Source organism: Cupressus sempervirens, chromosome 4 (genome assembly GCF_028749045.1).
Source record: "Cupressus sempervirens isolate cs-2001-9-10 chromosome 4, ASM2874904v1, whole genome shotgun sequence".
Taxonomy (NCBI): domain Eukaryota; kingdom Viridiplantae; phylum Streptophyta; class Pinopsida; order Cupressales; family Cupressaceae; genus Cupressus; species Cupressus sempervirens.
Window position 1 is genome coordinate 475,311,918 of NC_143121.1, and position 13,793 is coordinate 475,325,710.

The window sequence follows — 13,793 nt, forward strand, 5'->3', positions numbered from 1 at the left end:
CAGGAAGATAAGCATATCTCTGCATCCTAACTTTAAGAGGAAACATAAAAGAAATAGCCAAGGGGTTGGAGATCACAAGTACCAAGGAAGTCCTCCTTTAAGGCATGCAAATAGTCCTCCCTTAAGGCATGCAAATAATGATAAGTTTGAACTAACGTTCCACATGAGATTAAAGTGAAAAATGTTGGAAACCAAGGTTCAAAGATACCACAAAAAAAGTATTTTCGGTGAGGGATGGTTGAAACTCTGATCTGAAAGTTAAGAATTTAGAAGTTGGGTTCAGATGAAAGGCATGCTAGCATGGAAAAGTGTGAAACGCTAACAAATGCAAAGAAGTGAAGGTCAAGGGAAAAAGATGACTGGAAAAAACTCCAACATTCTAAGAGGAAAGTGGATTAGGGCAGAGGGAACAAACAAAAAGGGAAGTCCAATATCCCAACAAGGATGATCCAAAAAGGCGAAGTTGGGAGGAGAAGTCTAACAAGAAGGGAAACTCCAAAACTCTTACAAATTACCCACCAGATAACACCCCATACTTTGAATTTTGTAGGACTTATACAACCCCCTACACATAATAAGCACATGGGGATGAAGGAGAACAGCATTTAAGCAAATTTGACAAATGGAGACCAATATAAATTTCGAAAATTGGTTCTAAAGTTATATGTGTATATAGGCAGAATCCAGCCTGAATGGAGAAAGGAGTTAGGAAGGTTTTGGCACCATCAATCAGATCACATCCGAACATATGAGAGAGAGAGAGAGTAGATTACAACGTGTGTGTGAGAGAGAGAGAGAGAGAGCACACTTGTTAGGTTTTATTGATCTCTGATAGATAAAACAATTACAATGAAATGGAACTCTTACTTGTACTATAGAAGAGCAGAGTATGTCTTCAAATGATGATGATCACTTACTGACCCGGTTCAGTATCTTCCTTTTATGATTCACTGAGAATATCACCTGTATGCTGAATGTGCTCTGAATGCTGTATGCTACTGCAGGTTAGATTTAAGTAAAATATATTGGAAATGATAACAAAGTATTACTTGCAGATTGCTGGATCCTGTGATGCCGTGGATTGATTACATTCCTCAACGATCTCCTCTCTTTAAATATGTAGACGGAGAGTCATGACCCCCGTACAGTCATGCCTCTTCAGTGGCATGACTAACTGCCCATTAGTTTAGACAAACTAAATATAAGTGATGAGCCCGATGATACATTCATTAACATGCCGATGCAAACAGCAATTGCCTTACTGCTTTAATATGCAGTTGACCATACTGCTGATAGGTAATGTGTTGCAAACATATATTAATCCACACACAGACACACACACACATATATATATATATGTTTAATAAGTAACAATGACAGTTTGTCTGAAAACATAAACATTGATTAGTATATCAGATAATCATCATTTTACTTCTATTGATGCTAAAACATTAACACTCCCTCTTTAGCAAGGGACAAGTAAAACACCTTTAGAATTTTGGTATAGAATACCTAATTGCTTTATCTGATCTTCACACACAATGAACAGTTATAAGTCAGATAATAAAAATCACAAAACTATGAACACTTATCATAATGTATATTACAATCTCTAATTGTCTGAAACAATATCTAGAATAACCAAAATGAAAATGTTACCTATGATCTCTAATTGCTTGAAGCAATGTCTAGAGATGTCCATTGTAATAACATAAGATTTCATAATCTCTAATTGCCTGAAGCAATGTCTAGAGATGTCCATGAAAATTTGTTACTCATGATCTCTAATTGCTCGAGGCAATGTCTAGAGATGTCCATGATAATAACATGAGTTCGTTATCTATGATCTCTAATTGCCCGAAGCAATGTCTAGAGATGTCCATGATAACAGGCCTATTATTTACAAGATCGTCACCTTGTAAATAATTACCTTCTCAATAAATATGTCCATGAAAGATCGTCACCTTTCATTACATATGATGGCACTAACAAACAATAGAAGCATAAACTCACATGAATTTAAAATTTAATTTAATATTCAATATTACAAATTAATCATACCAAGTTTTTCTCTTAAGTATTTCAACCTCACTTTAGCAAGAGGCTTGGTAAAGATATCATTTGTTTGCTCATTAGTACAGATATACTCTAATTGAATGATTCTAAGATTCACCATTGCTTGAATGTAATGAAAAGGAATTTCAATATGTTTGAAGCGTGTTGTTTCCCAAAACCGCAGATTGGAATCCTACGAGCCTTGCCTGCTCGATGCTGGGATATCCAACTGGTTAAGGCCAACTTAATAGGATTGATCGATACGATCCAAATCCCCTGTGCTTCCGGCTCTGCAAAACCAAGGCGGGTGTACCGGATCTTGGACAACAACACTTAGATCCAAGACGCTTATAGCAGATTGATTAAAACACGAATGCAATGAGTTTTCCTAATGGCAAGAATTACAGAAAACATCAAATTTGTGAATTATGAATTAATAAATAAATGTGATAATATTTTAAATAAAGAATAAATGCAACAAATGAATATATTAATTCCTCGATGGAAAGAAATGAAACAGTTGCCAATATATGGATTATGAATTAAGAGTAAATGACCAGTGCTTAATTAAATGGGCAATCAGAGTCAATATTATAAGTTGAAACGTGCAACTTTATAAAGTTCAATATATTTAAACTATAAACATATTAATAATCCAAACGCGACGGATCAATTATACAAACACAATTTTAAACTAGTCTAGGATGCACTTTAACTCCTACGGAGACAAACTAGACATAAATACGAAAATAATTAAATATTTCACAATATTTATGTTTATCAAATTTAAAATGCAATAATGACCCAATCCACTTATCCGAATATTAAAATATTTTTAGAAATTAATGAAAACCATTTATAAAGGACACAACTTAATAATAATTTAAAACTCTAATACAAATAAATTAAATAGATATTTCTTATTAATTCGGAAATAAAATTGTATTGGAGACACTCTTTGCAAATGATCCATCCAATACAATTCGACTCCAGAATCGCACCAGAATTTATTCAATAATCCACCATCCACAGGCTTAGTTCAAAAAATCATTCTTTGCAAATGAAAAATATAAAATATCATAAGTGCATAAGATATGTATAAATTTATAGGAATATGAATAAAAATTGTCTCTCGTTTTGATTTTTACATCTTAAATTTATAATAGATGAAGAGGCATACCTCAACCATCATATCTCTTCATAAAAGAAACTAATCTTACACTATTAAACTAAATCTTCAAAATTCCTACAAACCATCGACTCTTAATGATAAACTGACTTGGATTAGGGTAATGTAACTCCAGATTAATTTTTATGATGTTTGGAGTTTGGGTAAAGTATACAACGATTTAATTGACCAATAAACAATATCAAATTTATTTATTTGCGTTTGATATAAATGGTATCACACCATAACTCCATTCACAAGAGTCTTCTTTCCTCTCAGAACTGTAACCCTTGTCACCATGTGTAATAAAAATCATTCCTGGCAACGTGACTGCTATCCTCGTGCTCTTTAACTCACATATCCTTCTCCTCTGCTTCTTTTCTGAACTCACCATAAAATGTTCTTGGCGGCGCATATTATTTGAATAATTTGCTGCAAACGTGATGCTCCAAATCATAGGTGCCTTTCCCTCCTTCAAACGCGTATTCACCATGTCCAGCACATCAAGGATCAATGTGTGTGTGCAGATAAACTCCATCATTCCACTTCTCCTGTTCGGTATGTATTGAGCAATTTATTTAGCTCAAGTTTCCACTTCCACGATATCTGCAAATAATCGGGTGCATTTCCTCTGCATCAATGCATGTCTCCAAGCTTGCAACACATACGTAATAACATTAGACACTAATAGTAAGATATTGCTTGGGGGAAAGAAAACCCACGAAGTCATGTAATTTCTTCCAGAACATATCTAAGTTTTTACGTTTCATCTCTATGCACTTGAAAAAACATTTGCATCCTCAAGCACACCACTAAATTGTCCTGCACATTCAGGGGGAATCCAAACAAAGATATGTTAAAAACACAACTTGTATCTTGTGAGTTTCAGCATCAAAGACTTAACATCCCTTGGTCATCTTTTCTCGAAATTTTCCAAGTCTTACAGTTCTGAAGTAAGACCCCTTTTAGCTACTTGCTCACATTGGTAAAGTGCTAGGTGTAGTTGATGTATATATTTTTAATAGTATTCCTGTAGGAAACTGAATCGATACAATCCCTTTCCAATCCTTTTCTATGGATCAAGAAGCAGGCTGGGAGCTTATACTTGTGGATATACAGATTCTTTTTATCTTGATTGATCAACTTCATTTTGCTCATCAATCAAAACAAGTGGCTTCATCTTACATATGTTCCTCAAACTCTTTCATATATGTAACATACTTCAATCAAGAAAATATGCGGAACAAATCATTCTACTTGCATCTTCAAACACAAATCAAGCTGATATAATCTCAATCTCTTTCACAAGCAAAATCTTATCTTGTACACATAATTCTATGCTTCAAATTCTGCCTGATTATGCTATGCTATTTGAAGTCATTGCTGCCTTCTCAAGAAGATCTAATATTTATGACACAAGTCTTTCCATTATGGATATACTCCTTGCAACCATATCAATTAGGATATATCCACTCTCAACTAAATATACCTCATGAAACCTCCCCATCAGAAGATAGCTCACTGACACAATCATTTAAAACTGCATCTGTACAATCCACATTATAGTTACTATCATGTTCTCTTCTATGCATAATCTTTTAGGGTGACTAGAGATTACTACATGAAAACTGAGCAGCTTTATCCATAGAATAACAAATAGTTTGAATGGTTGAAAAACTAGCAGCACTGTTGAATGAAAATGATGAAGCTTAAAAATAAATCTTAGTAACAAGCAGGAAGACTCGTAATTGATTGGATAAAAAATTTATCCTATGAATGAAACGAAAAATATAAATGGAAGTCTTAATCTTGTGAAAATCTAAGCTCCATCAAAGTGATTGTGGAATACCAACTTGCTTGAAAGCTTGATGCAACTTTGATTATCACAATGAATCGCAGTGGGCTTCAAAAGTCTTTTAAACAAATCTGCTAACAACTTTCGTAGCCATACCGCTTCTTTAGCACCCAAGGAGGATGCGATGTATTCTACTTCAGTGGAACTTAATGAAACTGAAGTTTGTTTTCTGCTGGACCAAGAAACTATGCCAAATCCTAGACTGAAACAATATCCAGAAGTACTCTTACGTTCAATAGGACTACCTGCCCAATTTGAATCTGAATATCCATGAAGTTCCATGTCGACTTTATCATATTTAATTCCCACTCCAATAGTACCCTTTAAGTATCTCAAAATGTATATAGTTGCATGGAGATGTATCTTCTTTGATGCACACATGAACTAACTCAAGGTGTGAGTAGCATAACATATGTTAGGACGAGTATTAACCAAATACATTAAAGATCCAATAATCTGCCTGTAGTAAGTAGAATCTGTAAATTCTGATTTGATCATATCATCTTTCAAGTTATGTAGATTTACTTCCATAGGCGTAGTTGCAAGTTTACATTCCATCATCCCAAATTTTGTTAAGATGTCGATTGTATATTTTCCCTGATTCAAAATAATGCAGTTATCTTGCTGCCAGACTTCTAATCCAAGAAAGTAGTGAAGTAGACTTAAGTCTTTCATTTCAAACTCTGCTGTGAGCTCTTGTTTGCATTTCTTTATGAGATGTTCCTCACCTGTTATCAACAAATCATCAACATATAACACAAGGATAATCATATCATCACCATCTGTTTTGAAATATAAGTTGGGATCAGCTTCATTTTTGGAATATCCTAACTTTAATAGGTAGTTGTCTATCCTTTCATACCAAGCTCTAGGAGCCTATTTGAGACCATAAAATGCTTTCTTTAACTTACAGACGTGAATTTTGCTGTCATGAGTACTGAATCCTTCTGGTTGCTCGATATAGACTTCTTCAATCTTGCCATCAAGGAATGTTGTTTTGACATCCATTTGATGTACCTTCCATCCCTTGGATGCTGCAATAGCTAAGAAGGTTCTGACTGAAGTATCTCTAGCAACTGGAGCAAATGTTTCTTCATAATCGATGTCTTTTTTCTGTGAAAAACCTCGTGTTACAAACCTGGCTTTGTATTTTTCAATGCTTCCATCATATGTATGTTTAATTTTAAACAGCCATTTGGAAGAAACAATTGATTTGTTCTTAGTTCTTGGTACAAAATCCCATGCATCATTTTTTAATATAGAGTTATATTCTTCAATCATTGCTTCTTTCCAAGACTGATTTGAAAGTGCTTCTTTAACACTAGAAGGTTCTGTTTTTATAAGTTCAGTTAACAATGCAACATAACACAATTGATTTCTTGATCTTTTGCTCTCTCGCATTACTTCATTAGGTTCAACATGATTTTCTTCTATCATTTTTCTAGCCTAGAGTGGCCTCTTTTTATTATTGATATTTTCAGAATCTTCATGATCAGGCATAGTGGAAGAGGAAGGTTTAGAATCATTCTCCCTCTCAATTTTTGTTTGTTGATTTTCATCTTCTTCAAGAATAGACTTAATGACAGATTCATCACTGTTTTTGGAAATTTTTAAGGCAGTATCTTTTTCAAATTTCACATCTCTGCTAATCTCAATTGTTTTTTGACCTGGAATGAAGATCCTGTATCCTTTTGTTGTTTCACTATATCCAATAAATATTCCCTTCTTCCCGGAAGGTTCTAGTTTTGTTCTTTTCTCTTTGGATATGTGAATATAAATTGGACATCCAAATATTCTTAAATGACTTAGATCGGATTTAATGCCAGTGAATACTTCTTCTGGAGTGGTGTTCTCTAAAACTGAGTGTGGACATCTATTTTGAATGTAGACTGCAATGTTCGATGCTTCGGCCCAGAAGGAAGTATGAAGGTTTTGATCATGCATCATTGCTCTGGCTGATTCAACAATTGATCTTATTTTACGTTCCGCAATTCCATTCTATTGAGGATTATAAGGTACAGAAAACTCCCTCTTAATCCCAACAGAAATACAAAAATTCTTTAAAATATCAGAGGTATATTCACCTCCATTGTCTAATCTTAGAGTTTTTATTTTATGTCCTAACTAATTTTCAACTAAGGCTTTGAATTCTTTGAATTTTGCTAAAACTTCAGTTGATTCCTTTTGCTTCAAAAAATTGATCCAGGTTCTTCTAGAGTAATCATCAATAAAAATTATATAGAAGAAGCATCCATTAAGAGAAGGTACAGACATAAGACCGCAAAGATCAATGTGGATCAATTCAAGGATGGACTTGGATTTGTGAACACTTTCAAGAAATGATTGTTTAAAAATTTTACCTAAAGCACATCCTTTGCAAATACTTAAATAATTAGTTTTAAGGTTAGGTAAACCTTTTACAATTTTTCCTATGGATGATAATGCCCGGTAGTGAAGGTGACCGAGCCTCCTATGCCAAATTTCAGTGGAATTTGAAGTTTCATGACTGAGAGCTCGATTTAAGTTTTGATTATTACAAAGTTTATAAAGACTTCCATCTCTAAATCTGATGGAAATGGCTTTCTTAATATTAGAGTTCTTGGGCCAAAATAGAACTTTGTTGTCTTGAAATGTGATTCTGAAACCTTGATCAACAAGACCAAAAATAAACACTAGATTTCTCTTTATTCCTGTACATATAAAACATTTTTGAGTTGTAGTGTAATTTCTGAGTTTAGTTGAATTGAATAGAAACCAATTCTTTTAATAAGATAAGTTATCTCCAATGGTAACTTCTTCTGAGGTTTGTTCAGAGAAGGTTTCAAATTTGTCTTTAAAACCAATGATGTGTCGAGATGCTCCACTGTCGATGATCCAAGTATTGTTATTAGAGTTTAATTCACTTGAAAGGGCTAAGTAAAAAGCATAATTTTCTCTTTCTTCTTTCTCTTCACCCTCTTCTTTGATTTCTACTAAGGCTGCTCGAATTCTCTTCTTTTCAAGACAGAATTTGTGGGGGTGACCAATTTTGTCACATTTGAAACATCTAACTTTAGACCAATCACTTTGCTTGTAAGATTTGTTTGATTCCTTTTTGTTCTATTTAAATTTTCTCTTCTTATTTGTTTTTACATGAAGTGCTTGAATTTCTCCCTCTTGATTTGTGCTTAGTCCTCCTGATCCTAATCTAGATTCTTCTTGAGTGCATTCATTTTTTAATATATCAAATTTTGGAAGTTCGGGTCGAGAGCTTAATCCTCGAAAAAATGTTTCCCATGATAGTGGAAGACCTCTTAGTGCTATCATGCTGAGTTCTTTGTCATCAACTTGACTGTCCATTGTTGCAAGTTGATCTTTTAGTTCAGAAATTCTTAAAAAGTATGAGGTGATAGATTCTCCATTTTTCATCTTTTTGTATAGTGGATCTTGTTTTAAAGTTAATAATCTACTAGTATTGTTGATTTCAAATGTATCTCGAATTGTGGAGAACATTTCAAATGCAGTTTTGAGACTAGATATGGACAGTAGGATATGATCTTTTACTGAATCTATAATGATCTTCATTGCTTTGTTATTATGTCTTTTCCATGTTACTTTCTCTGGCCCATTTTCAGGTATAGACATGTTTGATTCAATATATTCTTCTAATTCCATTTCCCTTAATATTATCATTACTCTAATTTTCCATGAAGAGAAATTAGATGCACCCCCAAGCCTATCTTCTAGTCTCACATGATTCACCATTTTAATGGTTTAAGGTTTTAGCCCCTTTTTCTTAAAAAACTGAGATCTTATTTTGTGTAATGGTTTTTCTTATCAGAATGGCTCTGATACCATGTTAAGTTTTATTGATCTCTGATAGATAAAACAATTACAATGAAATGGAACTCTTACTTGTACTATAGAAGAGCAGAGTATGTCTTCAAATGATGATGATCTCTTACTGACCCGGTTCAGTATCTTCCTTTTATGATTCGCTGAGAATATCACCTGTATGCTGAATGTGCTCTGAATGCTGTATGCTACTGCAGGTTAGATTTAAGTAAAATATATTGGAAATGATAACAAAGTATTACTTGCAGATCATTATATCCTGTGATGCCGTGGATTGATTACATTCCTCAGTGATCTGCTCTCTTTAAATATGTAGACGGAGAGTCATGACTGGCATGACTAACTGCCCGTTAGTTAAGACAAACTAAATATAAGTGATGAGCCCGATCTCAATACAAGTAATGAGCCCGATAATACATTCATTAACATGCCGATGCAAACAGCGATTGCCTTACTGCTTTAATATGCAGTTGATCATACTGCCGATAGGCAATGTGTTGCAAACATATATTAATCCAAACACACACACACGCATGTTTAATAAGTAACAATGACAGTTTCTCTGAAAACATAAACACTAATTAGTATATCAAATAATCATCATTTTACTTCTACTGATGCTAAAACATTAACAGCACTAAGATTATGACTTGGGCATACAAAAAAGAAAGGCAAACAAAATGCAGTTGCACAAATGACCAGCAAGGTGCATGTGTGAGAGAGGTGACACCACCTTCATTTGGAGACAATTGACTGAAATGCATTTCTCAATATATAACAGCATTGTCCCTGTCCACGTGTGTATTCTTCTAGTGTCTACTTTGAAATGGATCATTCCTTTGTTATAGTTTCTACTCATAGGGCACAGCTGCTATTTTTAAGCATTTATCCCACATGCACAGAACTTAAAATGTCTACTTTTATGATAGTGCCGGCTTCTTTGTAATAGATCATTCCTTTGTAAGAGTGTCAACACCAAGGGCACAGCTGCTGTCATCTAACATTTATCCCACACGCACTGAACTTCAAGTGTCTTTGCACATATGCTGCTATACCATCATTTAGCATTCAACGTTATCAGGAGAGAGTTCTTTCTTGAGAACACACTCGATTTTCGTTCCATTTGCGTAGTGTATTACTCCTTTTGACCATGCGATTCAATGCTTTTTAAAAGTGTATTTGTTTCAAACACGATTAGTCCTACATAAATGTCATAATATACAAACTTGTTAGATATATTGGAAAGTACTTGCATATACAGTTGCTTTGAACAGATTAAAAAAGATTTCAGATGCAAGCTCAGTGCCGATGCCTCTGCGTTGCATCTTGCTGTATGCTACCTACATTAACAGGTTGTGAGCATTGTGATTTGTATTGTGATTGAAAGGCATTAACCATTTTTCTTTGCCAACTAGTATACAACCGAAATGCATAATCCGCACATTACAGTGCAGTTTCACAGATGCGCAATTGAAAATGCCGTTTGACCATAAAGTTTTTAAAATGATGAAATGAACCTACAATGCAAGAAAAATACAAAATGCTTAAGATGACAAACACTTTCATATGCACAAACACACCTTGCGATGAGAGATGGCTCAACATGATGAAAACGGATCTTAAATGGGCAAAACCGTGTTTTACAAAGCTATTTTGCCAGATGATTAAAGTTCCTACTGACGCGTGAATCCGCTAAACAATGCCTTTCTGCCTATCCTGTGAGTCGCTCCTTGCCATGAAACGTCTGCTATTTTCATTTATGATGAAGATTGGATTTCTCTTTCCAGTTTCCAGTGAGTATAAAACCATTTTCCTCACACCAAACATCAAAAAGCGAATCAAATTTCGCCAGCGGGGCAACACACCAAAAAGTGTTCAACAGAGTCGCCGAAGATTTGAAAGAAGCACTGTACGATGAATTGAAAACCTGGGAGTAAAGGAGATATTTCTCGTTTTACTTTATTTAGAAAACAAAGAAGGCAAACTCATGCCAAAAATGATAGGAAATGCCAATTGTTTTGAGTGATTACGTGTGGGGCAGCAAGGATAAGTAATGAAACACAAGTTGACCGTGCCATGTGATAAGATAATCCTATAGTTTACTGGATGTAATTTTTTTTGTGTCAAGGTTGGAGCCCTGTGTATCCTTTCCGACAGTTTTTCTGCCACCATTTTCAGAAATTAAAAATGTGCTCGGCATACCCATCCTTCATGACTAGTAATTTACAGCATTTATTTCATTCATCTTTCATGGTAATGATTTTATAAAGTCTCTCTCATAAGAACTCGAATGGATGAAGCGGGGGATCAAATTTTAATAAAATGAAGTGTTTAATAACAGCAGGGACTTGCGTCTGACAATTGATATTTCCTCATCTAGAAGTCAATCATCATAGTCCTGTTCAGTCTATTAAGGCGATCTCTATTGTAGTAACAGATGAGTGTGAGATCTAAGAACATAAAAAGGGCAGAAATACATGGTACGTAGCAATGCTCTTTTAGTGGAAGATAAATCAAATAGCAATCGACGGCTAGAGGGGGCTTACTTGCATTCCTTTTTTGTTGAGCTGCTTGACAGCTACCTCAATTTTGGAATTGGGATAATCAAGGCTTTTGACCACTCCTTTGTAAACACACCCAAATCCCCCTTCTCCAAGCATGAGGTGGCGACTGAAGTTCTTGGTTGCAAACTTGAGCTCTGCGTAAGTGAACACCCGGAGATTATGTGGGGCTTTTTGGGACAAAGTGGACGTTATACTCGGGTGCCCAGGTGAATCAATACTCGTATCGGACATTGAAATTGTCTGAGACTGAGATTGAGAATGCGAATGAGAATGAGACTGAATGTCAGAGCCGGACCTCCTGCCATCTGGATTTGACCCGCCACTCATTGACCGCGTCCATAAGGATTTCCTCTTGTTATCGTTGATGTTGTTATTCCTCTGTTCTTCCTCCTTCTTGTCTCCATATGAAAAATGGAAACACTTCATACTTGACAACCCAGAAAAACAATCAAAGCACTTGTCAATTGCCTTACCCAGCCCAAAAAAGGGGATCTGTGATGCCGTCAATGGTCTTCAGCCTCTCAATCCAAATGGGTATCTGTGAGATACTCACTGGTCTTCAGCCTTTCAATCCAGATGGGTATATGTGGTGTCAATTTGATGTTTTGCCCATTACATTTGCTGCTCTTGTTCAACAAATCCTGGCATATCAGCTCAATTGGCCGCCACCATCACCTAATCGGCATGAATACGTGCTCAAGCAAATTCGAAGCGGTCATGGTAGGCTAGAGAAACGGGAAAAAACAGATGGCTTCAACTACCTAATACTTTGTCCACAAATACGATAGTATATTCTCTGACCGCGTCTTCCCGCTCTTTGACATATTCCCCCACTGTAGTACACCCAACTACAGTACAGCGCATCACACTGTAGAATGACCATTGATGGATCACTTCCCCTTCTCCACGCATCTGCCCTTTTCCCAGGGAATTTATTTGAACCGACCCCACTTCTGTCAAGGATAATATGATTTTCCAACCAGAACAAAACAAGAGTTCAAAGCCAAAGGGATGGCCCGCCGGCTCCACCGTATGCAGACCTCACTCTACGTAAGATTTACCCTTTCTATTATTAGTCCCTGCCTTATATAAGTCAGGGAACTAATGTTCCCCTTAGCACCCCCCAACTCCGATTGCATTAATTTTACGATGGCAAAAAGGTATTCGAAGCTAAGGTTTTGGAAATTGTATTTTTTAATTAATTTTTTACATTCTAATTTCTTAATTGTCATTGGCCCCAATTCTTATTTTTTGAAACAAAAAAACCGGAAAAATTGGCAGCGACCTGCCCAATCTCTCATCTTGCCGCAGAGCCCTAGCCGCCATGGCAGAGGATTTATTGCGAAATTGACAATTCCTTAATTCTCATTGGCCTGAATCAATCTTCTTGGGAAATATCTTATTTTCTGGAGGAGAAAAAAATGCCAAAAACAAAACTAACGGATAAAGATGAACAAATGTTTGTCAGTTTGTATTTAATGTTTGGCATGGAAGTTGCTATTATTTATTTGCTGAATTTCGTACACCTTCAACTTGTCCTGCTTAGCTAAATAATCTTGATAGGACATTAAGTTAAAGATGCTTGCGATTTGAGCTATTTGTGTTTTGTGTCTAATAATAAGATATTTAGAATACCATTATCTATTGTTTTTTATTTTAAGTTAATTAAAAAAAAAATTCAATTTTTTAAAGAAACAAATTGCTTATACAAATTGCACTTTAAAGAAACAAAAGAAGAAAGATACCTCTTCATCGCTTGCAACAATTGCACTAAACTCATGTTATGTTATTGCACTTGTCGTAGCATTCAGTTTGTCTGAATTAAGCAATAGTTGTACACATTGTAACCAATTAGATGTTTGTATTTTTTTTGGATTTCATTATTTTTAAAGTTTTCATAAATATTTTGAAATTTTAAATTTGATAGACTTGATTTTATTCACTTCTAATTGGCTCAAACAATTTTCTCTTATAGGACCCCTTTTTTCGGATGAGCCCTCCATATTCATAATATTCGGCAAAATTTTCAGATTAGTTAAAAAATTTATTTTGACTTAACACTAAACATATACACCAATGCATTTAATCCACATAATAACTCAAATATGATATAAAATGCTATCCCTTAACTATAATGCAAACTCATTTTCTGAATCTCCAAAAAAATTCCTACAAATCATCCCTTAACTATAATGCAAACTCATTTTCTTAATCTCCAAATTAAACAATAAATAATATTCCATTTTAATCTATTAACTTTCATACTAACATTTAAGTAAAGAATAATTTTTTAATAAATAAATTATCATTTGTCTAA

The 13,793-nt window shown here is 34.8% G+C and overlaps 1 protein-coding gene across 1 annotated transcript in view; it reads right to left on the minus strand.

The window, feature by feature from the left end:
- The window catches only part of LOC149562022 (serine/threonine-protein kinase PCRK1-like), a 61,873-nt gene extending 49,663 nt beyond the window's left edge, over window positions 1–12,210 (minus strand). The window contains exon 1 of the mRNA XM_089825560.1: window positions 11,459–12,210. Within this exon, the coding sequence (XP_089681686.1) occupies window positions 11,459–11,902 (444 nt within the window). The 5' untranslated portion in view covers window positions 11,903–12,210. The remainder of the gene's footprint in view (window positions 1–11,458) is intronic.
- Window positions 12,211–13,793: the final 1,583 nt, after the last annotated feature.